The following is a 24,702-nucleotide window of genomic DNA, read 5'->3' on the forward strand; positions in this document are numbered from 1 at the left end:
GGAGAAATTTTGTCTTCGGTAAAAGCCAACAGATGTGTAACAACCCGCAAACTTTCAAACAAGTTTGGGATAAGCAAAGAAAGCTGTAGGCTAATTTTCATTGAAAATCTCGAAAATGAGGAAAGTTAGTACTTGATTGTGCCTCGGATTTTGATAGAACAGCAAAAAACAGATCTACAAAAACATTTGATAGACAGAAAGTTTGCTGCAACATTTGCTAACTACTGAAAGAGAGGACAAAAATTTCTTAAAGTATATCACAGCAAAAGATTAGACCTGATATCTATAATATGACCTAGAAACAAAAAAAATGAAAGTACACAGTGTAAAGGGCAGTATTCCCCCATGAAAGGAAATACATGGATGTTAAAATCAGACTAAGGTAATGTAGATTGCATTTTTTATTACAAAAAACTTATTCACCATGAATATATCCCTGAAAATTAATCAAACGGCATTTTCACAGAGTTTTTTTTTTTTTTTTTTTTTTTTTAAATTAAGAAACAGGATAAGGCGAGTTAGGTAGGAACTTTTTGATTTTGACCAATGGTTCCTTTTACATGATAATGCTAGGCCTCATACAGCACCATCTGTACAACAGCATCTTGCTAAGCATTCAATTCAGTGACAAATCACCCACCACATTCTCGTAACTTATCACCAGCTGATTGTTTCCTTTTTCCAAAGCTTAATATGCCTATGTACAGGGATTTGAAAACATCTTGTATATTAAATGAAGGGCTCCATATATTTTGCGATCAGTTAGTTCCAATGTCTATAAATAGTGTTTTATGAACCTGAGGAAATGTTGGGAAACTATGTTGACTTCCTGGCAATTTTTTGAAAGGAAATATTTTTTCAAAGGTTAATAATCTTTTTCTTATTTATACAAAATAGTGCAGTTACTTTATGTCAACACCTTACATAAAAAACAAGATTCTAAACTAAAAACCTGAAATGATTTATATGCATTTAAGATCTGTGAAAATAATTCTAAACATGGGATTTTAAATGCTCACCTATGGCTATATTACAACTGTCCTGAAATAATCGAAACTTTCTTATATTCTCCAGATATTCCTTCAGAAGTCTACTAAAAGTAATTTCGCTAATCTTTGGAATATGGTAACAGGTAGTTTGCCAACATTTTGGTAAGGCGACAAAGGTTACTAGCTAGGACTTTAGCAGTGTACATGGATAAAGTCAAGAGTGTACACAATGCCATTTTTGTGCAATTCTGGGATGTTTTTTTAAGTGAAAATAGGTCGACGTGTACATGGATAACATGTATGTGCAATTCTTAAAAATGCGGCAAGCAGTTTGCTATTCTGCACTTTCTCCCAATTTCGCACCGAATCTTCGTCATGATTAAGCACTTTTCTTCCATAAAAATTCTAGCATAAGCGTAATTCGGCTAGCAGATTGTTGGAAAAAAAATGTTGAGTAAAAAAAAAAAAAAATACCTTTACATGTTGTGAAAACAAAATGGCGTCGAAACAAAAACTGGCAAGTTGCTGTAGCAGGGTTGGTCGCTAAATTTTCGCCAAAAAATTGCCAAGTTACCATAATCCAAAGATTAACCAGTAATTTTATTAGAGGAATAGGAAAAAATTAATATTAACAAAATAACTAGTTTGAAATCTATGCTAAAATGGAATGAAAGGTTCATTTTGCCTAAAAGATATTCATATAAGCAATAAATACTTTTAATCTCATATTTTTGTTAAATATTAGTTTTTCATTCTAAGTGTTCAAATACTTATGTGAATTCCTTTCTAGCACTTTTTTAATAAAGTGAGAAATGGCAATACCTTAAAAAAGTCAACTGTTTAATATTGTAACAGATAATTTTTATAAATAAACTTCAAAGTGTTAAAATCCTCACAAGTGTCACCACAGTATCATTCACAAAGGTCCAAACACGAATGTGAGCTGCTTTATAAATTTTAATTAAAATAATATCTGCTTTATAAATTTTAATTAAAATATAATTTTTTATTTCATTCCAACGAAATATTTTGCTAAATAAAAATGTGTTATAAAAATGCTAATAATTAATGGACATTCATTCAGTTACAAGGTAAAAAAATGTCTTCTAAACATTAAAATTATTTGCACACTTCAAATATATCTCTCAGGTTTTTCATAAAATGAACAGCTAATTTCAAACTTCGATTCTCCAATTACCATAATTTAGCTGCCATACTTTTATTAAAAAAAGACATATGTGATAAAAAATAATTAACAATACATGCCAGCGGAAATTGTAATCACTTTTTCTGGGAGTCGAACCGAGAATGACGTTTCATAAAAACGATGTAAAATGAAGCAAACGACTTCATTCACGATATTTTAGATTTCAATCCATGACTTGACTTCAAAATTCGCTGGGTTCCAAATCTGTATGAGAAAATCGAATGCCATTTTAAAAAACCTAATATCGAAATATAAATGTATTATTTTTTTTTCATTTGCGAATTCATAGAAAGCAGTTTTATGGTATAAAACGAAAATAAATGCAATAATGTTTTCAATAAATGGTTAAAAATTAAGCATTCAATAAAATTTTGAGGCATACTGCTCTATCAAAGAATGTGAAGACATATTCTTTGGCTCTATTGCACTGGGTTAATATCAACGAAGTTAGATTTCTCTCATTTGGCAACATACTTCAACATCTTTGGTTAACGTTTGAGAAGGACCAAAGTTTTAGTAATATATAAGTAATATATATAAGAATTAATAATGGTATGTTTTAATAAGTCTAAAAGAAAGAAGTAATATTTTTCAGGAATTATATGTATGCTTAATTATATATATGCTTATTCTGTTTTATGATTTAAAGATGTATATTCCTTTATAATCAGGTATTAAATATGACACGTGCATGATTTGTACAGTGTGAAAAGCAGTAATGTTGGATATAATGTATTTGTAATAAACTTGTTGATTATTTGAAATATTCTTTTCTTTTCGGCGACCTTTTTAATATATTGAATTTTTTTTTAGTCTAGTTCCTGTAACTTGATTATAATAATTGTTCGTTAAGCCTAACTTAGGATTGTACATGGTTTTCGATAACAAAATTGGAATTTTGTTGAAAGTACCTTGTTAGTGAACATGATATCTTGTAATAAATATAAATTTCCTTTCATAGATAGTTAAAATTTCTTGTATAAGTTCATAATTCTTCCTCAAAGGAACAAATTGAAAGATACTCCTTCAGATACAGAGTAAAATGATTTGCTCCTAATGGCGTAATCAGTTTGTATATAAATTCTATGCTAATTTGAAAAATCTGTTGGTAAATTTAATTTTGGTATTCAAAATTTTAATAAATACATTGTATGCATTTATTTTAGATTGTACTGCATATGACTATTAACTTTTTCTTTTTTAGTTATTGTAAATATGTAAATATTTGACAGGTAAACGTACCGAAAACAAGACGCACCTTTTGCAAAGGGAAGTGTAAGAAGCATACATTGCATAAGGTTACACAGTACAAAAAAGGAAAAGAATCTATATGGGCACAAGGTAAGTAAGTGCAATTGAATGTAATGATGACTGTTGAGTTTTCTTCCGCAATGAATCTCTTGACGCTTCCACACTGAACCCGTATTAAGTTTTGAAATAAAACTTTATATGAAGCATGTACAAGTCAAATTTAGCATTTTAAATATGTGATATGATATTAAGCATACATACATTAAAATTACCGAAAAATTAGCTTATTAAACATACTAAGCACAATCAAGTCAAATTTAGCTTTGTTAACCCTTTGTGGCTCAGTGTTCCACTACATGGTACACCCAAATTGAATTGCTTCTGAAACCTTTAAATTCAACCGTAAATAGTAAAAATGCCTTTATAATATATTTTGAACTTTTCTTTTTAAACAGTAAGATAGCAGCATATCACAAGGACACACAGAATCATTCATTATGTGTTATTAAAATGCACTTTTTGGTTTAATCCTAGTATCCGGTGCACACAGGATTTGGCTACTTTTTGCGACTTTTATTGTGAACAGTAAAAACGGGACATATACAATGAGTAATAAACGGGTATTCAAAGAATATATTATATTTATACATAGTATATACTATGAATATAGTGATAGTGTATAGTATACTATTATTATATATACATAGACGTTCTTTGGGTCATTTTTGGTATTGGCAATAATTTTCAAAATCGTGCCAAGGCTGCACCGTATACTAGGATTTTACCCACTTTTTCAAGCAATTTTCTCTATTTTTTAATGATATAAAAAATTTTGGAAGTACTTCTGCAGAGAACCCGGTAAATGTAAACATTGCCAAGTTTGGCGATAATAGTTCAAACCTGGTAACCCAGCGTATTTATCTTATTCGCTTGTTTGAAGTTTTCAACCATTCCTCTTGCGTTCATTTTGTTGAATTATAACTTGTTGTTCGCATTTGCAGATTTAGGAAGCACTTCCACAGAGAACTCTGTAAATGTAAACATCGCCAACTTTGGCGATAATAGTTCAAACCTGGTAACCCAGCAGATTTTTCCTATTCGTTTTTTCCAAGTTTGCAACCATTCTTGCGTTCATTTCGTTGAATTATCACTGTCGTTCACATTTGCAGATTTATATTATTCTTCTCTTATTTATTATTTTTTCTGAATTTTTTTAACAACGAATAGATAGAAATATTTTCGTAGATTGTTGCCGGTTCTCGGTTCGGGATGAAAGGAAGAAAATACAGCGGGAGGGGTGAATGCTAATTTGTAACACGGCTCTAAAAACCATGAGGTTTCCAACCTCTAAAATAATTTGTTTCCGTAGGCCTCTCATAAATATGCATGTGCATTTTAAATAAGTAATGCTTTTATTTTTCTTATTGGTTATTGTCATCTAAAATTATGAGAATAAATCAATTTTTATGGTGTAAAATTTTAACAAGGTAATATGTTGTTAATGCTTTTCTAACAATAACCTTTCGAAGGATGGCAGGTGTGACATTTTTGATATACATTATATTACAAAATCTGCTTATTTCCATTTCCGTGTAAAGTTTATCAAATCTATTTTCTTGAGTTATTTCAGTAGGTTGAGTTAGTGCTAAATCTGATTTGCAAGTTTTAGATGGGGTTTGCCATTCTTCTACTAGTGAATCTTTTTTTATATATATTTAGGTTGTGCATTTCTTTGCTGATAATCTTTTAAGTTCTTTTTCGTATTTCATTTTAAGGTTGTGAATAGCTATTAATTTCAGATCATTTTTTGGTTCGCGTTTTATGGTTCAAGAAGGATTTTTTATAATGTGCATAGTTTTTCATCAGCAATAACAATTGTGGGAATCTCTTCCTCCAATTCAGCCATGTACTGAAGAATTGTTTCTGCACGGTACTTTCAGTCTGCATGTTCTGGTCTGAGTTTCCAAGTATCTTTTGTCTAGCTTTCTATCTGAGCTACCAAATTAGGGAAAACACTTTTAAACTTTTAAGTACGCTGGTTCGTCTATTTTCTTAGGGGAAGATTGTTTAATTCTTTTCCTGCTAATTCCATTTGCGTTAGATTTATTGAAGTGATCCGATTCTATTCTGTTATCAAATTCCGAGTCACTATCATTTAAGCTTTCGCTTGCCCAGTTTTTATCAGGAGATTTTTTTGCCATCGAGGAGAGTAAAAGAGCTTAGCAAGAGTCAAGATGAGCTGAAAACATTCGATGCTGCCTCTTAGAAAGAGTTCAACCGATCAAATGCATATCGACAAGTCTCATGTTCATATATAGAAGCATACTTCTTGCAATATGCACAGAAAAGGATGATTTATGCTAACAAAATGCTTACTATTTAACACACTGTATCTCATAATGCTGTTTTGATATACATTATGTTACAAAATCTGCTTATTTGAGTCCTTCTCTCTGTTCTTACTTTTTTGCCAGATATTTTTGAATGATCATGTATGTGTGTAGGCTAGATAAATATTTAAGTTTAGTTTTGAAAGTTTTTTCCAAATTGCAGTTATTTTTTTATACCAAGCTCCATTTTATTTCAACTCGAGTTTAATGTGTAAACATTAACGGTGACCTTTTTTCAGAAATATTGTCTTGGTTAAAAATATCTAATTACAACATACATCTCCCTATTACATCACCTTTCATATTTACTTAAAAAATATGAAAAAAAGGTCTTGGTAATATTTTTAACACATGAAAAACTCTTCTGACCCTGCATTTTAGCATTATTAATAGCAATTTAATTACCAGCAAAAATTTTAGTTTTTGTGTATTTTATATGTTTATTACTTAAAATTGTATGCCTTATACTGGCATCTAAAGATAAATTCTTTCAATTCAGAAATCTCTCACTGTTAACAACAATGTAATAATAATAAATAATAAATTGATTTTTGGAATGCTGCTAGAAGTTTGGTACTTGAACAATGGAACTTTGTAACTGAGTAAGGATAGAAAGCTTCATACATTATAACTGTACTTAGTTACAAAGTAAGGTTATCTGTGGAATTAATGAGAAACTATTTGTACAAAAATCAAAGCAAATTAAATTTCTTTGACTGAAATGTTTAATACAGCAGATAAATAAATATTGAGTTTTATTTTATTTATTTTTTAGTAAATTTTGATTCCCTTGATGTTGTAAATGCTTCATGTCAGAAATCATAATTTTATAATTTCTATATGTTGTGTTACTAGATTTAAAGTAATAATCGTAATCACCGAAGTCCTGTCAAGTCTGAATCTTGGATTTTATACTGTGTTTAATATATAATTTTAGTTTATGGTAACATTGGGAATGATTTGTTATTGTAAAATAGTTTTATGACGTACAAAATTATTTTGTAACTTTTCAACATGTGAGAAGCGTGAAATTACTTATTTATTTTTTATTGCCTTTCAGGAAAGAGGAGATATGATAGAAAACAACAAGGTTATGGTGGGCAGACAAAACCTATTTTTCGGAAGAAAGTTAGTATTTTGTTTTTAAATTTAAACAAATTTAAATTTTAACAAACATGTATAAAAGTAAAAAAGCAAATTTAAAGCCAAAAAAATTTTTTTTAAATATTTAAAAAAAATGTCTAAACATAAAAGATTTAATTCTCGAACTAATCTATAATATCATTTAAATTCAGAAGCATAAGCAAATCAAGTGCAAAAACAATCCATGAAAATAAATTCACTACTTTAGCAAATTAAAATTAATCCAAACAATTTTTTTTTTTAAATGCATAAGTGAATGACTGTTGAGCAGGCAGGAGACGGACTTATCAAGGGGAAGTTGCTTCCAGACCTAACTCTCCAATCATTCAATTCGTTTTTCGTCATTCATGCAGGCATTGGTAAAAGTCAAAACCAAAAGTAAAAAGTGAAGAATGTCCAAAAAGAAATACCAATAAAGTGGTACCCTTAGAAATTAGCATTTAAGAATTAAAGTTCAAAAATGAAAATACTAATGAAGTCTTGAGAAACAAGCAAGTAAAGTCATTAAACTTTTTTTTAAAAAATTAAATTTTTAAAAGGCTTGCTCTAGCATTATTTCTTTAAATTTCTGTAGCATTTTTGTTTTATCTCAATTCATACTTACTTAATTCAAGTGAATTTAAATTAAAAAAATAAGTTTTTTTTTTTTTTTTTTTTTTTTTTTTTGTATTGTTGACTGGCCAAGTAACGCCAAATATGGATGACCATACCCTTTAGAATTCCTCTGTTAACTATTGCCAGTCGTTGTAAGTACCAAAAATATTTCTGAGTAATGTTCTAAAAAAGTAATTTGCTGTTTTGAGCAAATATTGGCTATAGCAAATTAGCTATAGTAGGAGAAAAAGCAGGTTGTAGCATGGTAGGGTGTTGTAGCAGAAGTTTTTAAATCGCTTTGATGTGAGGAATGATCTCTGGTGAGACTACAGGTTATTTAAATGTTTTTAAAATATTAGCAAATGTAAGGAAGCATGGATAATTCACTAATCATGATAATTGAAATAAAACATTTTAAAAATTCTCTCTACTAAGTTTAATTATGTTTCATACTTTCTCAATGCCATATAAATACAATTGAATTTACAACTTGGAAGTGTGTATGTAGCTTTGTAATAAGCTCTTCTATCCCATCTGATATTATCCAGTTTAGCAAGTAAATGCATCTTAACGAACAGTTGTAAATATTTGTTGAAGGTATTAATTTTCTTTAAAAATATGATGGCAACTATGATTTTAAAGAAATGTGCAAGAAGAAAGCATTTTCATTTGCAGAAAATGTGGGAAATTTCTCATTGGTAGACTGTTTGTATGAATTATAATTAACCTTCTAATAACTAATCACACTTAGCATAATATTTATTGGAAATATTCTGGGCATTTTTTAATCTACAGAATTTTCATGCTTTTTTATTACACTATACACCCTTTTGCAAAAAAATCGAAGCACCAAGAAGGACTTTTGCGATAGTGACAAAATTTGGTATGCAAAAATATCTTTATCGAATATACAAATGATAAATGTTTCAAGGCAAGTGAACAGGAATTGCGATCATAGCATGCAATTTGCAAAGTATAAAACCAGTAACAGAGGTGGAAAATTTATCTTTTTTTGTTGCTGCCATTGTGATTCTGTAAAGATGCCATTACGACGATATCAGAGACCTTACAGACAACTAAACGACATAAAACGTGGTCGCATTGTAGGGTTGCGTGAAGCTAGGTGATCATACCAAGCAATAGCCTGCCACCTACAGTGTGCAGATACTGCTGTGCAAAGATGTTGGCAGCAGTGGTTGCTACAAGGAAATTGCGGATGAAAAGGCTCTGGAAGGCCAAGGAGCATAAATGCGAGGCAAGATAGGATGATTGTTTGCCAGGCCCAAACAGCCCCAGCGGTATCATTGTCGACTATTCAACACATTACAACCACGTCTATACCTCCCGCGGTACCGTCCACCATCACATGGCGTTTCTCTGAGGCAGGGTTATGCTTACTGAGGCCTGTAAGATGTTTGCCTTTAACCAGGGTTCTTACAGTCCTTAAGAGTCCTTAAAAGTACCTACATTTTTTTAAATTGATTTTGGTCCTTAAAAGTCCTTAATTTCGGTCAAAATTGTCAGAAGGTCCTTAATTTTAATCATCTGAAATTTCGGTCTTGTTTTTACAACTGCTGTTTTGAGTGTGAATTATCATTTTGGAGGAATATTTTTGGCGATTCACAGACAAATATGATTATCTTTTGAATTAGTTCATGGGTTATAATTTGTTCCTATTTCTAATATAAAGGGTGGGGTACTTGGAGTTTCTGAGCAAGAAATGAAACAAGCATTTCTAAATTATTTCATTTTTTTCTAATGAAGAGAAAGAACTGTCCGCTTTTGTGAATGTGAATTCTTTTATAAAACGGCTCGAAATTTTTTGACTTATGAGTATTTCGGCGATTTTTTTTAAAACATTATAACATTGATAAATTTAACTAAATTAATGGTATTATATTAAAATTATATTTAGGAAATAACATTAAAATAAAACATTTGTATTTTTTGCTGTCATATTATGAAGAGACATTACTTTCCGTTTTGGCGACTTATTATACAGTATTTTGAATAGAAAAAATAAACAAGATAATAAATGTTATAAAGCACAGTTTACAAAACAATTCATAGCAAAAGCAAAATAGCTATGTAATTAAGCAAAAATTTGTTGCCTTCAATTTTTTCATTGTAAAAAGGTTTCCCATGTAATTGTTTCAGAATATTAAGAATTATTAGAATATGCATCAGTTTTCTCTATAAAATTAATTTCACACTTTTTTCCACCGATTTTTTTTTTTTTCAAACTATTTCTGGCCTTTTTTCTATTACAGAATTGGTAAGGCTAATTTTTCTTTAGGATTTTAGACATTGTAACTTGGAAAGTTTAGAAGGATTTGAAGGCAAGATTTACAGACCCACAATTCTAAAAGGCTCCATTAAAATGTGACAAAATAAAAATATCTTCATTGTATTGACACATAATGGATGTATTTTACAGAAATTTTATGATGAATTTCATACATTGTGAAGAATTTTTAGAAGGACACTGAAAATATATTGTTTGAATGTTGTACTTCTGATGCTAGAAGTCTTTTTCTTAACCTGTTTATTTTCTCAACTTTACACTAGACGCAAGTATCGGGAATACCAAAAATGTTTTTAATCTTTCATTTATAAAAAACGAATTTTTTTATTAATAAAGAAATTGAAAACTGACAATTTAAAAGATTTACCTTATACGTCTCAATGGATCACACACAGGGCTGGCGCTGGGCTTTTTCCCACCTGATAAAATCTCTGTGGTTTCTAAATTCTGCCACCTATTGCCTTCCTAAATTCTGCTCCCAGTCCCTGTCCTAAATTCTAAAAGTTTTACCATTTCTAGATTTTGTTGCTCGACGTGCCACTAAAATCTAAAAATTCTGCCTCATCGGCTCAAACCAGCCCTAACCATGTATCATTTCATATTTATTCTGAATGTTCATATTACTAAAGAAATAAAATTAGCAGCTTTTCCTTTATATTCTAAATGCATTTGGTTTTTTTAGAATAACAGAAATCTTTAATTCTAAAAATTTTGAAGTGAAGAGGAAACATATTGAAAGAAACTGAATACATATGCAAATTAATCAGTTGTTTAGAATTTTAGCGTTTACTATAGCTTTCCGTTTCCTCACCATAATGCAAATCAGATAGTTTTTAAACTGAGATTTTTGGATTATAAGACAAAAATTGCCCTCCACTTGGATGTTGCCTTAGTTCCTACTACATCTGATAATTTGTAATTATTAATCTTTGCATTATCATTGCTAATATTTGAATTTGTTACTACAATACAGTTTCTGAGTCATCTTAGATTAAATTTAAATTGCGTATTCTTTGAATACTAGTCTACATTTTAGTTTGAATTTGGCTGTTCCTGTTTATTTGCGTCACCAAAAGCTGTAGTATATTTTGTCAACATAACATAAGAATGTGCCTGTATGTTCCAACATCTTTTTAAATAAGAGGTATATTTAAATCTTGATGTGACGCTGTAGTTACCTTCAGACATAACAGTAATTTGCTTCATATCTAACAGAGGTTTTGGATTATTTAACTTTTACCAGATCATGTAAAACCTCGTTAGGTACACTGTTCATAAACTACAAGTTAGGAGATAAAGCACGCAGGAACTAGTGGGAACATTGGTTTGTGTATTGAAACAGATTTCTAATTGTTAGAAAAGATGTTTAAAGAGAAGAAATTGATATAAATTAGCCAAAATGTTTAGGAACACTTCGAATTAAAAAGACACATAAATATTTTGTTTTGTAACTTTTAATGTGTAATTATCCTAATACTGTTTAAGAATCAGTGTCAGTAAAATTACGTGTATTTTAAACTGTGAAATGTTATTAGATTGTGATTTTAATAATGGTCATGTAAATCTATAAGGACTGAGGGTAGTTAACTACCTAATTTAATTATTTATAACTAGCTGCTCATCTGCAAGTTATCTATGCATATTAAAGCAAGTTATTACTTTTCATTAATCATTACTGTGGCCACAAGTTATGGCACAAAAATGTAAAAACTATTGTAAACTTGTTCTTTGCATTTAGTGAGACTTAAAATAATACAAAACAACTTATCACCTCTGCTATATTAGTGGCTTATTGGAACCTTAAAATATATTAACCAGGTTACAATACCAGAAACTATATGAAGGTACAACACTTGTAGAGACATTAGGATTTTTTTTAAACAAGAACCTTCATCGAGAATCAAAACGCGGACCTCTGGAATATGCGCCCAGCGTGCAGATTTCCATACCAAGAAGGCGGGAGAAATATTTTATATACTCCCCCTTTTAAAAGGCGACTGGGGCTTTAGGGGACCCAATTGCCAAATCCTGGGTGAGGAGAATCATCATCCAACACCCATTTAGTTCGGGCGCCTCTGTAGAGACATTAGGTATTTTTTGGAAGCAGGAAAGATGAAAAATGTGCAAAGTCTTCGCCGGGAATCAAACCGCAGACCTCTCAAATAAGAGCCGAGTGTGCAGACTACCACACCACGAAGACATGCCAAGAATTGCGGGAGAAATACCTTTCCTACAACTGGCTTTCAGGGTTTTTTCTGATTAACAGGTCTCTCTCTTGGCAAGCAGCAGCAGTAGCAACAACTAATCTTCTGTTACAAATCATGCTGATTATGATTTTATTTCTCATTTTAACCTATGCCATTTGACATAAAATTTACCTGCTATTTACTAATCCTCTAGAATGAGTAAGTATGCGGCAAAATGAGATATAAATGAAAAAATCAGCATAAAGCTGTTAATAAAATGTAAATGAAATGTCCCCAATCTTTCAAATATGTCCAACTATTATACGTGTAAAATATTTAATGCTGTTTGATAAATTTTATAATATGGATTTCAATCTCAAATTTGTTTTAAAGTTATGTTTAATAAGAATGCATCCTACTTACGGATCTATTTTATACTTAGAATGTTATTACAAAAGTAAAATTCAGATATAAGCCGAATTGAATTGAATTTTTTAGCTCCTATTGGCTGATAGGTCCTTAATTTTTTTCATTAATGGTCCATAAAAGTACTTAATTTCCAAGTGCAGAAATGTGTATGAACCCTGTTTAACCCCATAACATCGGCAGAGTCGTCTGGAGTGGTGTCGCAGCCGATCATCGTGGTTGCCATCAGACTGGCATCATATAGTGTTCAGCTGTCAACCCCATTTCACTCTTGAAGCAGATAACCACCGTGTTCGTGTCTGGAGAGGACAGGGCCAGCGGTCCCAATCAGCCTTTTTTTTTTTACAAAGGCATACAGCCACACTACCTGGGAAACTTGAAAAAGTTAGGTAATTCACCAAAAAAGTCAGGGGATTTCATATAGCGATCCCCCCCCCCAAAAAAGTGAGTTTTGCGCCGACGTTGGAAGTGATCACTTTATTGGCGAATTGTGTATCACGTCAGTGTTATTCGGCATAGAGCCAATTTTCGCAACTCCGATTAGATTGTCTTTTAGAAAGGCAAAGCAAGTTTCCAGCAACTTTTGGTTTCCAATAACCTCCGAGAATCGCAAGTGCATATGCAGTACATATTGAACTAAACAAAATACTTTTTTTTAATAAAATCAATTTAATCCTATTATACAGTACTATGGAGGTTAGAAACAAAGAATATATATTGTTAACAAGGGAAACTTCTTTGCAACAGGAGTGGCTCCATTCCAACGTAGGGGAAAACCGCCAAAGAATGTTCATGCTGGAAAACTGTCGCCAAAACTTGAAGTTCGAAGGTCACGTTATCAAGAGTTTTACAAAATTAATATCTTTTTAAATTACTTTAAATTTTCAAGAAAAAGAAAATATTTTTTGTGCAAGTAAATTAATGGATTGGCTATTTTGAGCCTTCCCGCCCCCCCCCAAAAAAAAACTACGAAAATCCGTGTTTAAATTATTGTGAAAAATCAAAGAAGAAACGTTTTGTCAAAGAATGTTTCTTCTTAACACGAGTCCTAACTCAATGTCCTGTACACATCGCGGAGAGGGAAATTTTTCCTCTACTTTCTACCAGGGTAATAGCATTACGTCTATGGAACCTTTCCTTCTTTACATACACGTTCTGTGGTTAGAATAGCCTCCATGTGCGGTACATATGGGATTTGGCGACATTATAATGAGTTGTAAACTGATCATTTTGGTGTTGCCGACAATTTTCAAAATCGTGCCAGCACCGTAAAGTATACTAGCATTTTACCTCAAAATCTCATAAACCTCCTTTTTTTTTTTTTTTTTTTTTTTTTTTGTGCCTTATTTGCCATTTTGCAACAAAATAAAAATAGCAATCAGTCATCTAGGCTAACCATTTAATATAATTATATTCGCTAAAATATCGTTGATTATTCTAATTCAATTTTTAAGTAATTATCTATGCTATTCGTCTCGTTAAATGTTCTCTTGAAACATATTTATTATTAGTAAATAATGCTTTCAAATTAGGAAATTTTCTCTGTCATAATCATGAAATTAATTCTAGCAGTGTGATGACATACCATCATGAAATTTAATCCACATATTTTTTGCTTATGCGGCTAAATAAATATAAAATACTTGAATTTATTTTTAAATTTCATTAGATTTCTTTCTACAAAATGTTTGCAAAAAAATAGATTTTAATACAGATTGGGCAGATTCTAATCTCAATCTTCAGTGTCCTATTAAAGTTATAATAGTAATGCTTTGGATATTTATATATATATATAATATAATAGTAGATATATATGTAGTTGAGGTACTATTCGGTTTTGAGGGCTGTAAAAAATCGCCAAACTATTGTTGATGCCAGTGTCCCGCGAACGGGCTGGCTGCATGGGTGTTTTCGTGGTTTTCCCCATGTGTAACGTGTATACGAGCCAGTTTCCCTTAGAAAGTCCTCCACGAAGGCATCCCTCCCCTTAGGCAGATAGCCCTAGTGTGCTTTGCCATAATTAAATATACCATGTTGATGCCAGTGCTGCCAAGAATAATGGCGGCAACCCTAATGCAAGAAAGGAAGTGTAATAGTAAATAACTAAGATTTATGTTTTAATTTTGATGAAATGTTAATTTTGTATAATACTTTTTTATTATAATTTATATAAAAAAGGCTAAACATGGCTGAATGGAAGCATAAGAGTAAATAACTATTTCAGATCATTTTTATAATTTATATAAAAATTGGTAAACATAACTGAATGGATGCCTGCATCGATATTTCGCTACCAAGATACCATCGATATATCGCTGAATCATTATTTCATCTCGTTGGTCGTTCAGACATAATTTTCTATAATGAATGATGCTTTTTCTATAAAAAAAATTCTCGGTAAGAATCGCCCACTTATTTGTTTGCCGCTTTTTTACAAGGGTAAAAACAATTAGTTTTTTGTCAATTTTCTTTTACTTTTTAAGTGAAAATAGGTCGATGTGTACATGGATACCGAGTATGTGCAATTTTTAAAAACGCGTCTAGCAGTGGGGATTCTGCACTTTACTCAAAATTCTATTGCAGACTTTTCATCACGGACAAGTCCCAAACTGTTAATTCCATAGCATATCAAAAAAAGGATTTAAAAAGTATCCTAGTATTTCAATGGTGTCTTAAGAAATATAGAACTATATAAACTTACACAATCTGAAATCAGCGGGAAAACTAGATTTGGCACACTGTTAAATGGCCACGTTTGCAGTTTTGCGCAGACATTTTCGCTGCAATTTTTTTATGGTCCTCGAAACTGAATAGTACCGTAGTTGGCAAATTTTTGTGTTTTCAAGTGATACCATAATTAATTTATCTCTTAGCACAGCGAACGTGCATTACACAGATAGACTGGAATATTTTTTAAACACACCTGAAAAACTCGGGGGATCTCATTCTTGTGTTTGACTGGCAATCCTGCAGCAATAACCCCTGGTGTGATGGTGTGGAGCACTATTTTTTTATGACAGCGGGTCATCTTTAGTCATCCTTCATACAACTTTTAACAGCTCATCTTTAACATGTGTTGATACCATCCTGGGGCCATTTTCCAACAAGGTAATGCCAGGTGACATACTGCTCGCATATCCTTGTACTGTCTCTGTGCAGTTGATACTCTTCCTTGCCCAGCAAGGTCGCCAGACCTTTCACCAATTGAGCATGTTTGGGACATGGTAGGTCGCCAGACTCGGGCACCTTAAATATCGCAGATCTGGAGCAACAGCCGATGAATACCTGGCAGAATGACATTAGGAAACTCTACCACTCGTTGCCTCTATGAATTCAAGCATTCATTGCTGCCAGGGGTAGTTTGACAAACTTTGAACACTCAATGGGTGATTGCGAGCCGTGAACAGGTACAATGACCTTGATTTTTTCATCATTTTATTATCTGTGTATGAGATATGCACATTCAATTTCATCAAAAACAACCACTTCCTTTATGCTACTTCGATTTTTTTGAAAAATAGTGTATTTATAACAATTTTTGTTTCCTTGTATTTAATTAGTTAATTTTGTCTGAAAGTTAGTAAGTATCTAGTTCCTCATTCAGTTAGAACTGATGGTAAGTGTACTAAAAGATTGTTTTTCAGGTTCCCTTATGTTGGGGGAGTACATGTAATACATCTTGTCGTAATTTGTTTAACCCTCTGATTGACAAGACCTTCTATATATATATTATCTCAAAATATGTCCAGGAAATCATGGCAGTACATTAAAGGAATGTAAATCCAGGTATAAAGTAACAGGGGTTTAAAGTAAGTTTTTAAAATTAAAAAAAAAAATACCTCTTACTCATGGCAGTTTGGGGGAAACTTGGCTTTATTAGTGGAACTCTGTGTCAATCAGAGAGTTAAAAAAAGTTGATTAAGAATTTTGTCTTTCTTATCTTTAAGTGATTTGTTATTTTTTCACAGATCACTTGACAAAAGAAAGTAAATTAACATTGTAGTACTCCAAGCTAAAGTTGTGCAATAATGCATACTTTGGGTAATTGTGCTATTACAGTCAAAACACATTTATTGTAGTTGCTTGAAAATAAGACCCATTTTTGCTATCTTTTAATCACACTAAATTGAATGATTACTCTGCCTAAATTTTAAACAAACATACAGGTAACTACCGTATACATACACTGCACAATTACTACTAATTATAATATGCTTTTTCTTTCTACACTATAGTAAAATATTTTATTTAACTAGGTAGCTTGCCTTCATTCTAATCAGGTTATAATTTAATGTAAGGAAGTCTTATTTTCAAGTAAATATATTTAAATTTTATTTTAGTGCAAGCTTTGTTAATGAATCAGAAGTGAAATATAATATCAAGTAAGTTATTCTGAAAACAATTATAAAATCTATCTTGCTTATATGTAGGAATTTTATAGGATTATTTACATTTGTATTAATTTCATTTTAATTCGTCTTGTACACTTCATTTTTAGCTACCTAAAATCTGAGCCTCTTTGAATTGAGGCATTTGCTTTTATAGTTTACTGACTGAACTTCATTCTGTCATTAAAAATCAGTATTAAATTTTTCAGTAGTCATTTGTGAACAATGTGTTTTCATTTTAGGCGAAAACAACTAAAAAAATTGTATTAAGAATGGAATGTTCAGCATGCAAATACAGAAAGCAACTTCCAATCAAGCGGTGCAAACACTTTGAAATTGGAGGTGATAAGAAAAGAAAGGTATAATTGTTAAATATTTTTAAATATAATGTGCAACTTGAAAATGAATAAATTGCATGATGTGATTAACCAAGCTGTATATGTACGGTATGGCCTAAAAATTATGAAAAATTAACCTTGTAATTTTGTAGCCAGTAGGTATATGTGAATACTTTTCCTTGCAAGATACTGGCTATCTCCATCACTGGGAATCCATTTTAGTGTTTTAAATATTCTTTCGAGAGCTGTGTAGGAAATCCTTTTTAGTGTTTTAATTTTATTTATTTATTTTTCTTTTGGGGGGCTGTGCATTTGTGAGCAAGTTAGTGCACTTACATATGTGTGAGTGAGTGGGTGGTCTGCAAGCCACAGACATTAGATGAACTAAAATCATCCTCTGAGCATCAAGTGAGACCAAGAAATGTACAAGGGTAAGGTAAAAAGTTCTTGTCTGACCAAGAGATGGCGCTCCAATCAGCAAAAATTTGTTTCCTGCCTGTGTGCAAGTGTCATTAGTTCGGATGACAAGTTTCAATTTGTTTGCGTAAGTAGCTTCTTTACAAATTTTCACAGTAGATGTCTTGCGTGTTATTCATTAAAACAGATAAACTTGAATATTGTGCAGTCATAAAATTCTTTGTTTTGGGTGGACTTTAAACCCTAGGGAAATTCATCCGAAGTTGACAAAAGTTTATGGGGACTCTGCTCCTTCCATGCCAGCCGTTAAAAAGTTGCAGCAAGAATTTAAATGTGGTCGCACATCCCTCAAAGATGACCCACGTGAAGGAAGGCCAAAAACCGCAACCCACACTGAAAGCCATCGAAAAAGTGCATGATATTGTGTTGGACAATAGGCAGGTGAAGCTGTGGGGATATCAAAAGAAAGGGTGCAAAACATTTTGCATAAAGATTTAGGGATGTGAAAGCTCTATGCAAGATGGATGCCGCATTTACTGAATGCCGATCAAAAGCAAATGCGCAAACAATTTTCGTAGCAATTTTTTGACTGATTCAACAAGGATCCTACCGATTTTGTGCGGCGATTTGTTACCATGCATGAGACATGGGCCCATCACTACACGCTAGAAATTGAAACAACAGTCCGAGCAGTGGGTGGAAGCTGGTGGTTCAGCGCCAAAGAAAGCGAAGTCAATCGCATCTGCTGGAAAGGTCATTGCCAATGTATTTTGGGATGTGAAAAGGATCCTATTAATTGATTATCTTGCAAAGGGGAGAACAATAACAGGCTAATATTACTCCAAACTTCTTGACCAGCTGGATGCCTAAAGTCATGAGAAAAGGTTCAGCTTGAAGAAGAAAAAAAATAATCTTTCACCAGGACAAGGCACCTGTGCACAAGGGTGCATTGGCGATGGGAAAACTGGAATTTGGGGTAGGATATGCTCGGCCATCCCCCTATTCTCCTGATTTGGCACTCAGACTTCCATCTGTTCCCAAACTTGAAGAAATTTTTTTGTGTGTGTGTGAAGTGCTTCACATTCAGTGAAGAAGCTGAGAGGGTCGTAGATGAATATTTTCACAACCTTCCAGACTCACTTCTGGGAGGGAATACTGATGTTGGAGAAATGCTGGACCAAATGTGTTGAAGTCAAGAGAGATTGTGTAGAAAAATAAAATCATTTTTTAACTGAAAGTTGCAGTCTTACATTGTCCAGGCCGAGAACTTTTCACCTTACCCTCGTAACGTCTGACTTTGGCCAAAATTGTGAAAGATGATTCTCGTTCTTGAAAAGCACTGAATATATTGCGGTGAAGTTGAATATTGTGCAGTCATAAAATTCTTTGTTTTGGGTGGACTTTAAACCCTAGAGAAATTCATCCGAAAGTTGTTTGAGATGAAGATTTTAACTGTGTTTGAATAGCAATTGTTGCTATTTCATTTTGGTTTAACATTAAACTCAACAGCTAATTTTTGGGCTAGTTTGTGCATTAAAATGTATTAAATCCATTTGCTCTTACAGTAACTATTTACTTTTTTATTTTCTGCTTAATATCTCTTTTTCAACCATTAAAGATGTACAATGAAAGAAACAAGTTCAAATTATATTTTTTGCAAAAATTTAATAAAAAATATAATAATTATATAAATAATCCTGGAACAGTCTTAACAGTATTGTTTTACACTGTTACATGCAGTGGTGAGATCTAGGAGGCTGGAATTACCACTATGTTAAATTTGTGAGCACCTTGGTCTTCAGCCCACTAGCAGCTGAGTGGTAAAAGTAGCTGAGCACTGGTAGTTTGATTTAGGATTTAAATTACAGTGAACAGTATGGCTACATGGGTGCCTTTGTGGTTTTTCCCATCTGTAACATGTATATGAGCCACTTTACCTCAGAAAGTCTTTATGTAGTTTAAAGTATCCTTCCCCGTAGGCAGATAGCCAAAGAGTGCTTTCCCATATAAATAAACCAAACCCCTTGTTCTTTTTATTTGTAGCTAGAAAGTGCTGCTGCTTGATGTGTACATGCTTGAATGATTAATAATCCATGTTCAGACTCATATGGATCTCCTAAAAATTAGTTTAAAGTCATTTAACCGTTTGACTGCTAAGCTATTCTTGCAAGAATGCACAAAAACTGTGGGACATATTTTGACTTGATGACAGAGCAACAAAGACACACACTGAAGCTCGCAGCGCTTAGTCAAACGGTTAATTGCAATTTGTTGTCAGGTGTAATGTTGGGGGGCAAATGGAAAGTTGCAATCAAACTTCTAAATTTTTTTTTTTTTTCTTTTTTTTTACATTTAATTTGTCACTTATCTCATTGTTTTTAATCAGCATTACCATCAGAAGATACAAGAGGAAACAATGAAATAAATCATTTTTGCACAAAAAATTGCCACAAAATGCAGATACACTTTAAATTTACAAAAGTTATATGCAATATTTAAATAATTTCCAATTTACTATTTTTATAAGCATACAGTAAATACCCTCTTTTGTTTACCAGCAATGCAGATGTTCAGACAAGTTATTCGTTGTCTAATTATGATCAAGCATAATATAAATGTTTATCTTGGAGTTCTAAATAGATTTTTTATTCTTGTGTCTTAAAGTTCTGTAGCCACTCTTGCATTCAGGGATGAAAATTGTTCCATTTGATGCCTTATTTATAATGAAAAGAGATATTAAATCGGTATTTCCTCTATTATTGCCTCTGTAAAATACTATGATATGGCACGGTGAACAGGTGATGACTGCAGCATCATCATCCAACAAAAAGTGGACCATTTTGAGGAGAAATGGTAATGCGAGTTTTACCTCCTTCACTCCACGATTTGCATGATATGGTTAATTCTTTTTATAAATGGATTGACCATTTTTCCTTTTTACCTATGTACAAAAACATACAGGAGACTACTTTGCAGGGGCAGAGTGTAAATGTGCATGATATTTTTAATTCATTTGTTAAAAAATGTTTTATAACAGAGTAGAAGTAAGTTTTCAAATTAATCAAAGAAAATAACTATTGCAAATAATGTAATGCAAATTCTAGTTGACTTGTTTAATTTTGCATTCTTAGTTTTTTTTTTTTTTTTTTTTTTTTTTTTTTTTTTTTTTTTTGCAGAAACAGTAATAGAATTTCTAATGTGTTATGTTCTTTGTTTCAGGGACAAATGATCCAGTTTTAAACTTGCTGTTGATAATGCTGTGTATAGTTTTCGAAATAAAATATTTCAAAAACTAGATTGTAGTAGTTTTTTTTAATTATTGATTTATTTTTGTTAGGAAGAATATCTCCATTCTACTGTATTTTTCATAGTATTAGCATATTTTCTCTGTTTTTATACATTCACTTGTGTTTAAAATTAATAGAATTTTCACTTTAGTCAATAACTCCTGCAGTAGTACTGTTTCCATGCATTGGAAAAGTTCTGGAAGTGTTTTGTGTGTCCAGTCTGTCTGGTTAATTTCTCACTTTCCAGAAAATCCCCTAGATAGTTCTGTGTAAATAATCATCATCCATGAAAGTTAATTCAGAGGTAACTGCACCTTTTCAAAGGCTTTCGTCCGACATTTAGTCTGCATAAGAGACTGTAGCATGGTGCAGAAAACATTGATCTTTGACACAAATTCTGTGACTGTGAGGTACAAGGAAGATGTTTGCAGTTTCAGGAGTGCATTTAGCCTTGAATGTATTAATCAGCTATATCTTTAAACTAAAACCTTGTAGAGCATGTCTAAAATACTGTTAGGGAGGGTATTTGTAATATTTGTAACTATCTCCTTTCCAGCATGAAGCCTTATTATGAGAGATGAATGTCTCCGCAGAACCCAATAATATTTAAGAAAATTTTGTGGAATCCCATAAGCATTGCACAAATCTGACACACATGTGAGTGAAACTGTCAATTTTTTCACTTGTAGTGTAATACAGTACAGAGTCTGTAATCCGGACTCGTCGGGACTTCGGCGATTCCGGATTATAGATCATCAATTTAAATCTGGTAAGATGGCATTCAGAAATTATACAATTAAAATTATGAAACTGTAATTTATGAAATAAAGAGCAATTATGATCTAAAGGTATCAAAACTTACAAAAAAACTCAATATTTATTTGTTTACTTTATTAAACATTTCTTTCAATGTAAGGTGTTCAAGTTGCTTTGTTTCTTGTGCTAAATATGCATGAATAACATAGCATACAAAAAAAAAAAAAAAAAAAAAGTTTGTGGCTTTGAGGTTCGGATTATACAGTGGGTAAAAAAAGTATTTACAATTGCTTATAACTGATCATATTAGCTAACAAAGGAAATGCTTGACAATTTTAGCTGGACATAATGAACACTGGAGGCAATAAAGACACAAATCCTAATGAAACTTTCATTTTAATATGGCTTTTACACAAAATATACAACAAAAACGTAAATTTGCATGTCAAAAAAGTATTGGCAAGATCATACAGAAAAATATGGGAACAAAATTAAATATTTTGTATTCATACCTTTTGCATCTATAAGAGCTTGTAATCTATTTCTCATAGAGAAAACCAAAGTCCTGTTGGAAAAAACCAGTCCTGTTTAGAATTTTGTGCCATTCTTGCAGGAGTATACATTTAAGTTCATTTTTACACGAAATTTTGTTTCCTGACTTCTAGGTCCAATTTAAGCCATAAATTTTTAAATGAATTTCATGTCAGGCTATTGAAGTGGTGTCTTTAACTGACAAGGAGCATTATAGAGTAATTATTGTGAGATGAGGTTCATTGTGTCCTTACAGTCATTGTTCTGTGGAAACACAAATGATGTTCCTAAACCAAGTTTTTGGGACACTGAATTTCATGTTATGGTGCAATATACGTATCAATGTATGCACATGCCGTTGTAATACCACCAATGAAGCACAGGTTACCAATTTCGTTTGCTGCCATACTGCCCCGAACTACGATGCTCCCGCTAACATATTTGACTCAGGGTTCGTAGCGGTCCGTACAAGTGCTTATAAATCCTTATATTTGAAAATAAAATATAAACGCCCTTATAGGTGCTTACTTTTTCTTTAAAGCCCTTATTTTTTTTTTTTTTTGTTTTTAGTGCTTATTTTTTGCTTTTAGTGCTTTTTCTTTTTTTAATCCTTTGTTTTTAATGAATGCGCATTTTTCCCCCGTACCAAAGCCGAAACTAAATAAACAACGTCAGATGGTGAATCATACTTCCGGAAATTGCTTTTCCTCCCTTTCCTCTGCATTAACGTAACCTATGGTCCGCGCGAGAGTACAGACAGGTGCACGTCGTTCTATTGGCCAAAGAATTGCGAAAACGGTAGAAAATTCCTGTACATTTGGTATTCTTTTCCTCCCACCCAAGTACTACACACGTTTGAATTTCTATCAAGATTTTAATAATTTGCATTCTCTTTCCGCGTGGTCAGTTCATATTCGCATTTATTGTGATCGTTATGCTTATATTATGAGCATATGTATGAATATTTATAATAATATAGTTGCAGTAACTGCTGAAGTATAGATAAACTTCCAAAAATGGGTGTGTTTTTACACAGATTAGCTTTCTAAGGAATAATATTCGGAATGGCTTAAATAAAAGGAAAGTAATAGTCAAAATAATTTCATTTTCTTTGCCAATACATTATACCGTATGGAGGTTGGGAGTTCCTCTGCAAAATCTCTAATATTGAAGCAGCGGACTTTTTTTTTGTCACTGTCCAATCTGGATTGAATAGGACTAAAAGTTTTGTGGTTTACCCAACCCAAGCGAAGATTGATTCTATTCCGGAAATTTAATACAGTCTGTTGAAAATTAGAATCAGAAACACCCCAGATTAGTAGGTCTCTTTCTTTTCCTTTATTTAGTTTTTTATTCTCCCAATACCAGCAGGTGTTGATTCCGATTGCGTAATATCACAATGGAAGAATTACGCTGCACGTATTGCGCAGTAACATTTGCGGTATTTTGCATTGATAATTAATTTTGATGTTCAGTCTGAGATTTGTTTATGAACACTTAAAAGAGTTTTACTGTGCTTTCTAAGCAGAATATTTCTCAGTTCCGTTGTTTTTTATATGATGCACATATCGAAATGTCAAAATCATTTATTTAGCCTAAATTTAAATCTAAAGAACGGCTACAGTCTCTCCCCCACTCCTCTTTTTCCAGTTACTATCCGGAATATTCGGGAATTTCCGAGTATGCGGGTTAGTTAAGCTTTTACTGTTAAAGGATGACTGCATGAAGCAAATTCCCGTCTTCTGATTTCAGAAATGTGCCTCTTTTTTACTTAAATAACTGAAAATGTTCAGAATTTTGATTTAAGTTAAATTATTTAAATATTAATATGAGTGGAAAAATAAATTGGATTAATTATTAGGTGGCAAAAGAATACAATTAATATGGCTTATTATTATTTATTTTCTATATTTTCAACTGAAATATCATCATTAAATTTTGTAATATAGTTTAGTTCTGCATAGTTTTTTTTCTCTCATTGTAAACTAATTCTGTAAATTGAACTGGCATTTAAATTTTTTTTAAAAAAAAGTTAATTGTTTTCCATTGTTGAGGTAATGCTCATTCTCGTAAGAAATATTGCATTGCTCATATTTTAAATTACAAGTCTAATTTTTCTTTTAAGGTTATGCAGTTGTGTATAATGTAATTAGACAGGTGCTTATTTTTCCCTTAAAATGTGCTTGAAAAGTACTTATAGGTGCTTATTTTTTTAACAAAAATGTGGCTATGAACCCTGTGACATTCAGTGATAGGCTCTCCACACATATTGTCGTCCATCACTCTTGAAAATGTTAAATTTAAATTCGTCGGACAAAATAGTAGTGTTCCAAAATTCTGATAAATTAACAAGAGATTTTGCAAAATCTAATCCCTTTCTCCTGTTTATTGTTGAAATGAAAAGTTTATTTCTAGCTGTTCCTCCATAATAACTTCCTCCATGTCAGACATTCTATAGTCTGTACACTAAAAGTTTTATGCGAATTATTAGCAA

The 24,702-nt window shown here is 32.0% G+C and overlaps 2 protein-coding genes across 7 annotated transcripts in view; one reads left to right on the forward strand and one right to left on the reverse strand.

The window, feature by feature from the left end:
- Positions 1 to 2,421, reverse strand: part of LOC118190745 (ankyrin repeat domain-containing protein 63-like) — a 142,124-nt gene extending 139,703 nt beyond the window's left edge. For 2 of the 6 annotated variants that reach the window (XM_035361518.2, XM_035361512.2), the window contains exon 1: positions 2,252 to 2,420. The gene's annotated coding sequence lies outside the window, so the exon portion shown is untranslated. Of the gene's footprint in view, positions 1 to 2,251 lie in introns of all 6 variants that reach the window. The other 4 variants (XM_035361517.2, XM_035361511.2, XM_035361516.2 and 1 more) reach the window with 3 other exon arrangements.
- A 174-nt stretch (positions 2,422 to 2,595) lies between these two features.
- Positions 2,596 to 20,929, forward strand: RpL36A (ribosomal protein L36A). The gene is made up of 5 exons (XM_035361519.2): positions 2,596 to 2,748; positions 3,429 to 3,537; positions 6,898 to 6,965; positions 17,122 to 17,238; positions 20,854 to 20,929. Exons 1-5 carry the CDS (start codon positions 2,746 to 2,748, stop codon positions 20,872 to 20,874), a joined length of 318 nt encoding a protein of 105 aa, XP_035217410.1. The 5' UTR covers positions 2,596 to 2,745; the 3' UTR covers positions 20,875 to 20,929.
- The last annotated feature ends 3,773 nt before the right edge of the window (positions 20,930 to 24,702 follow it).

The sequence above is a fragment of the Stegodyphus dumicola genome, chromosome 5 (assembly GCF_044657685.1).
Source record: "Stegodyphus dumicola isolate Sdum_Otavi_A_Nest chromosome 5, ASM4465768v1".
Taxonomy (NCBI): Eukaryota; Metazoa; Arthropoda; class Arachnida; order Araneae; family Eresidae; genus Stegodyphus; species Stegodyphus dumicola.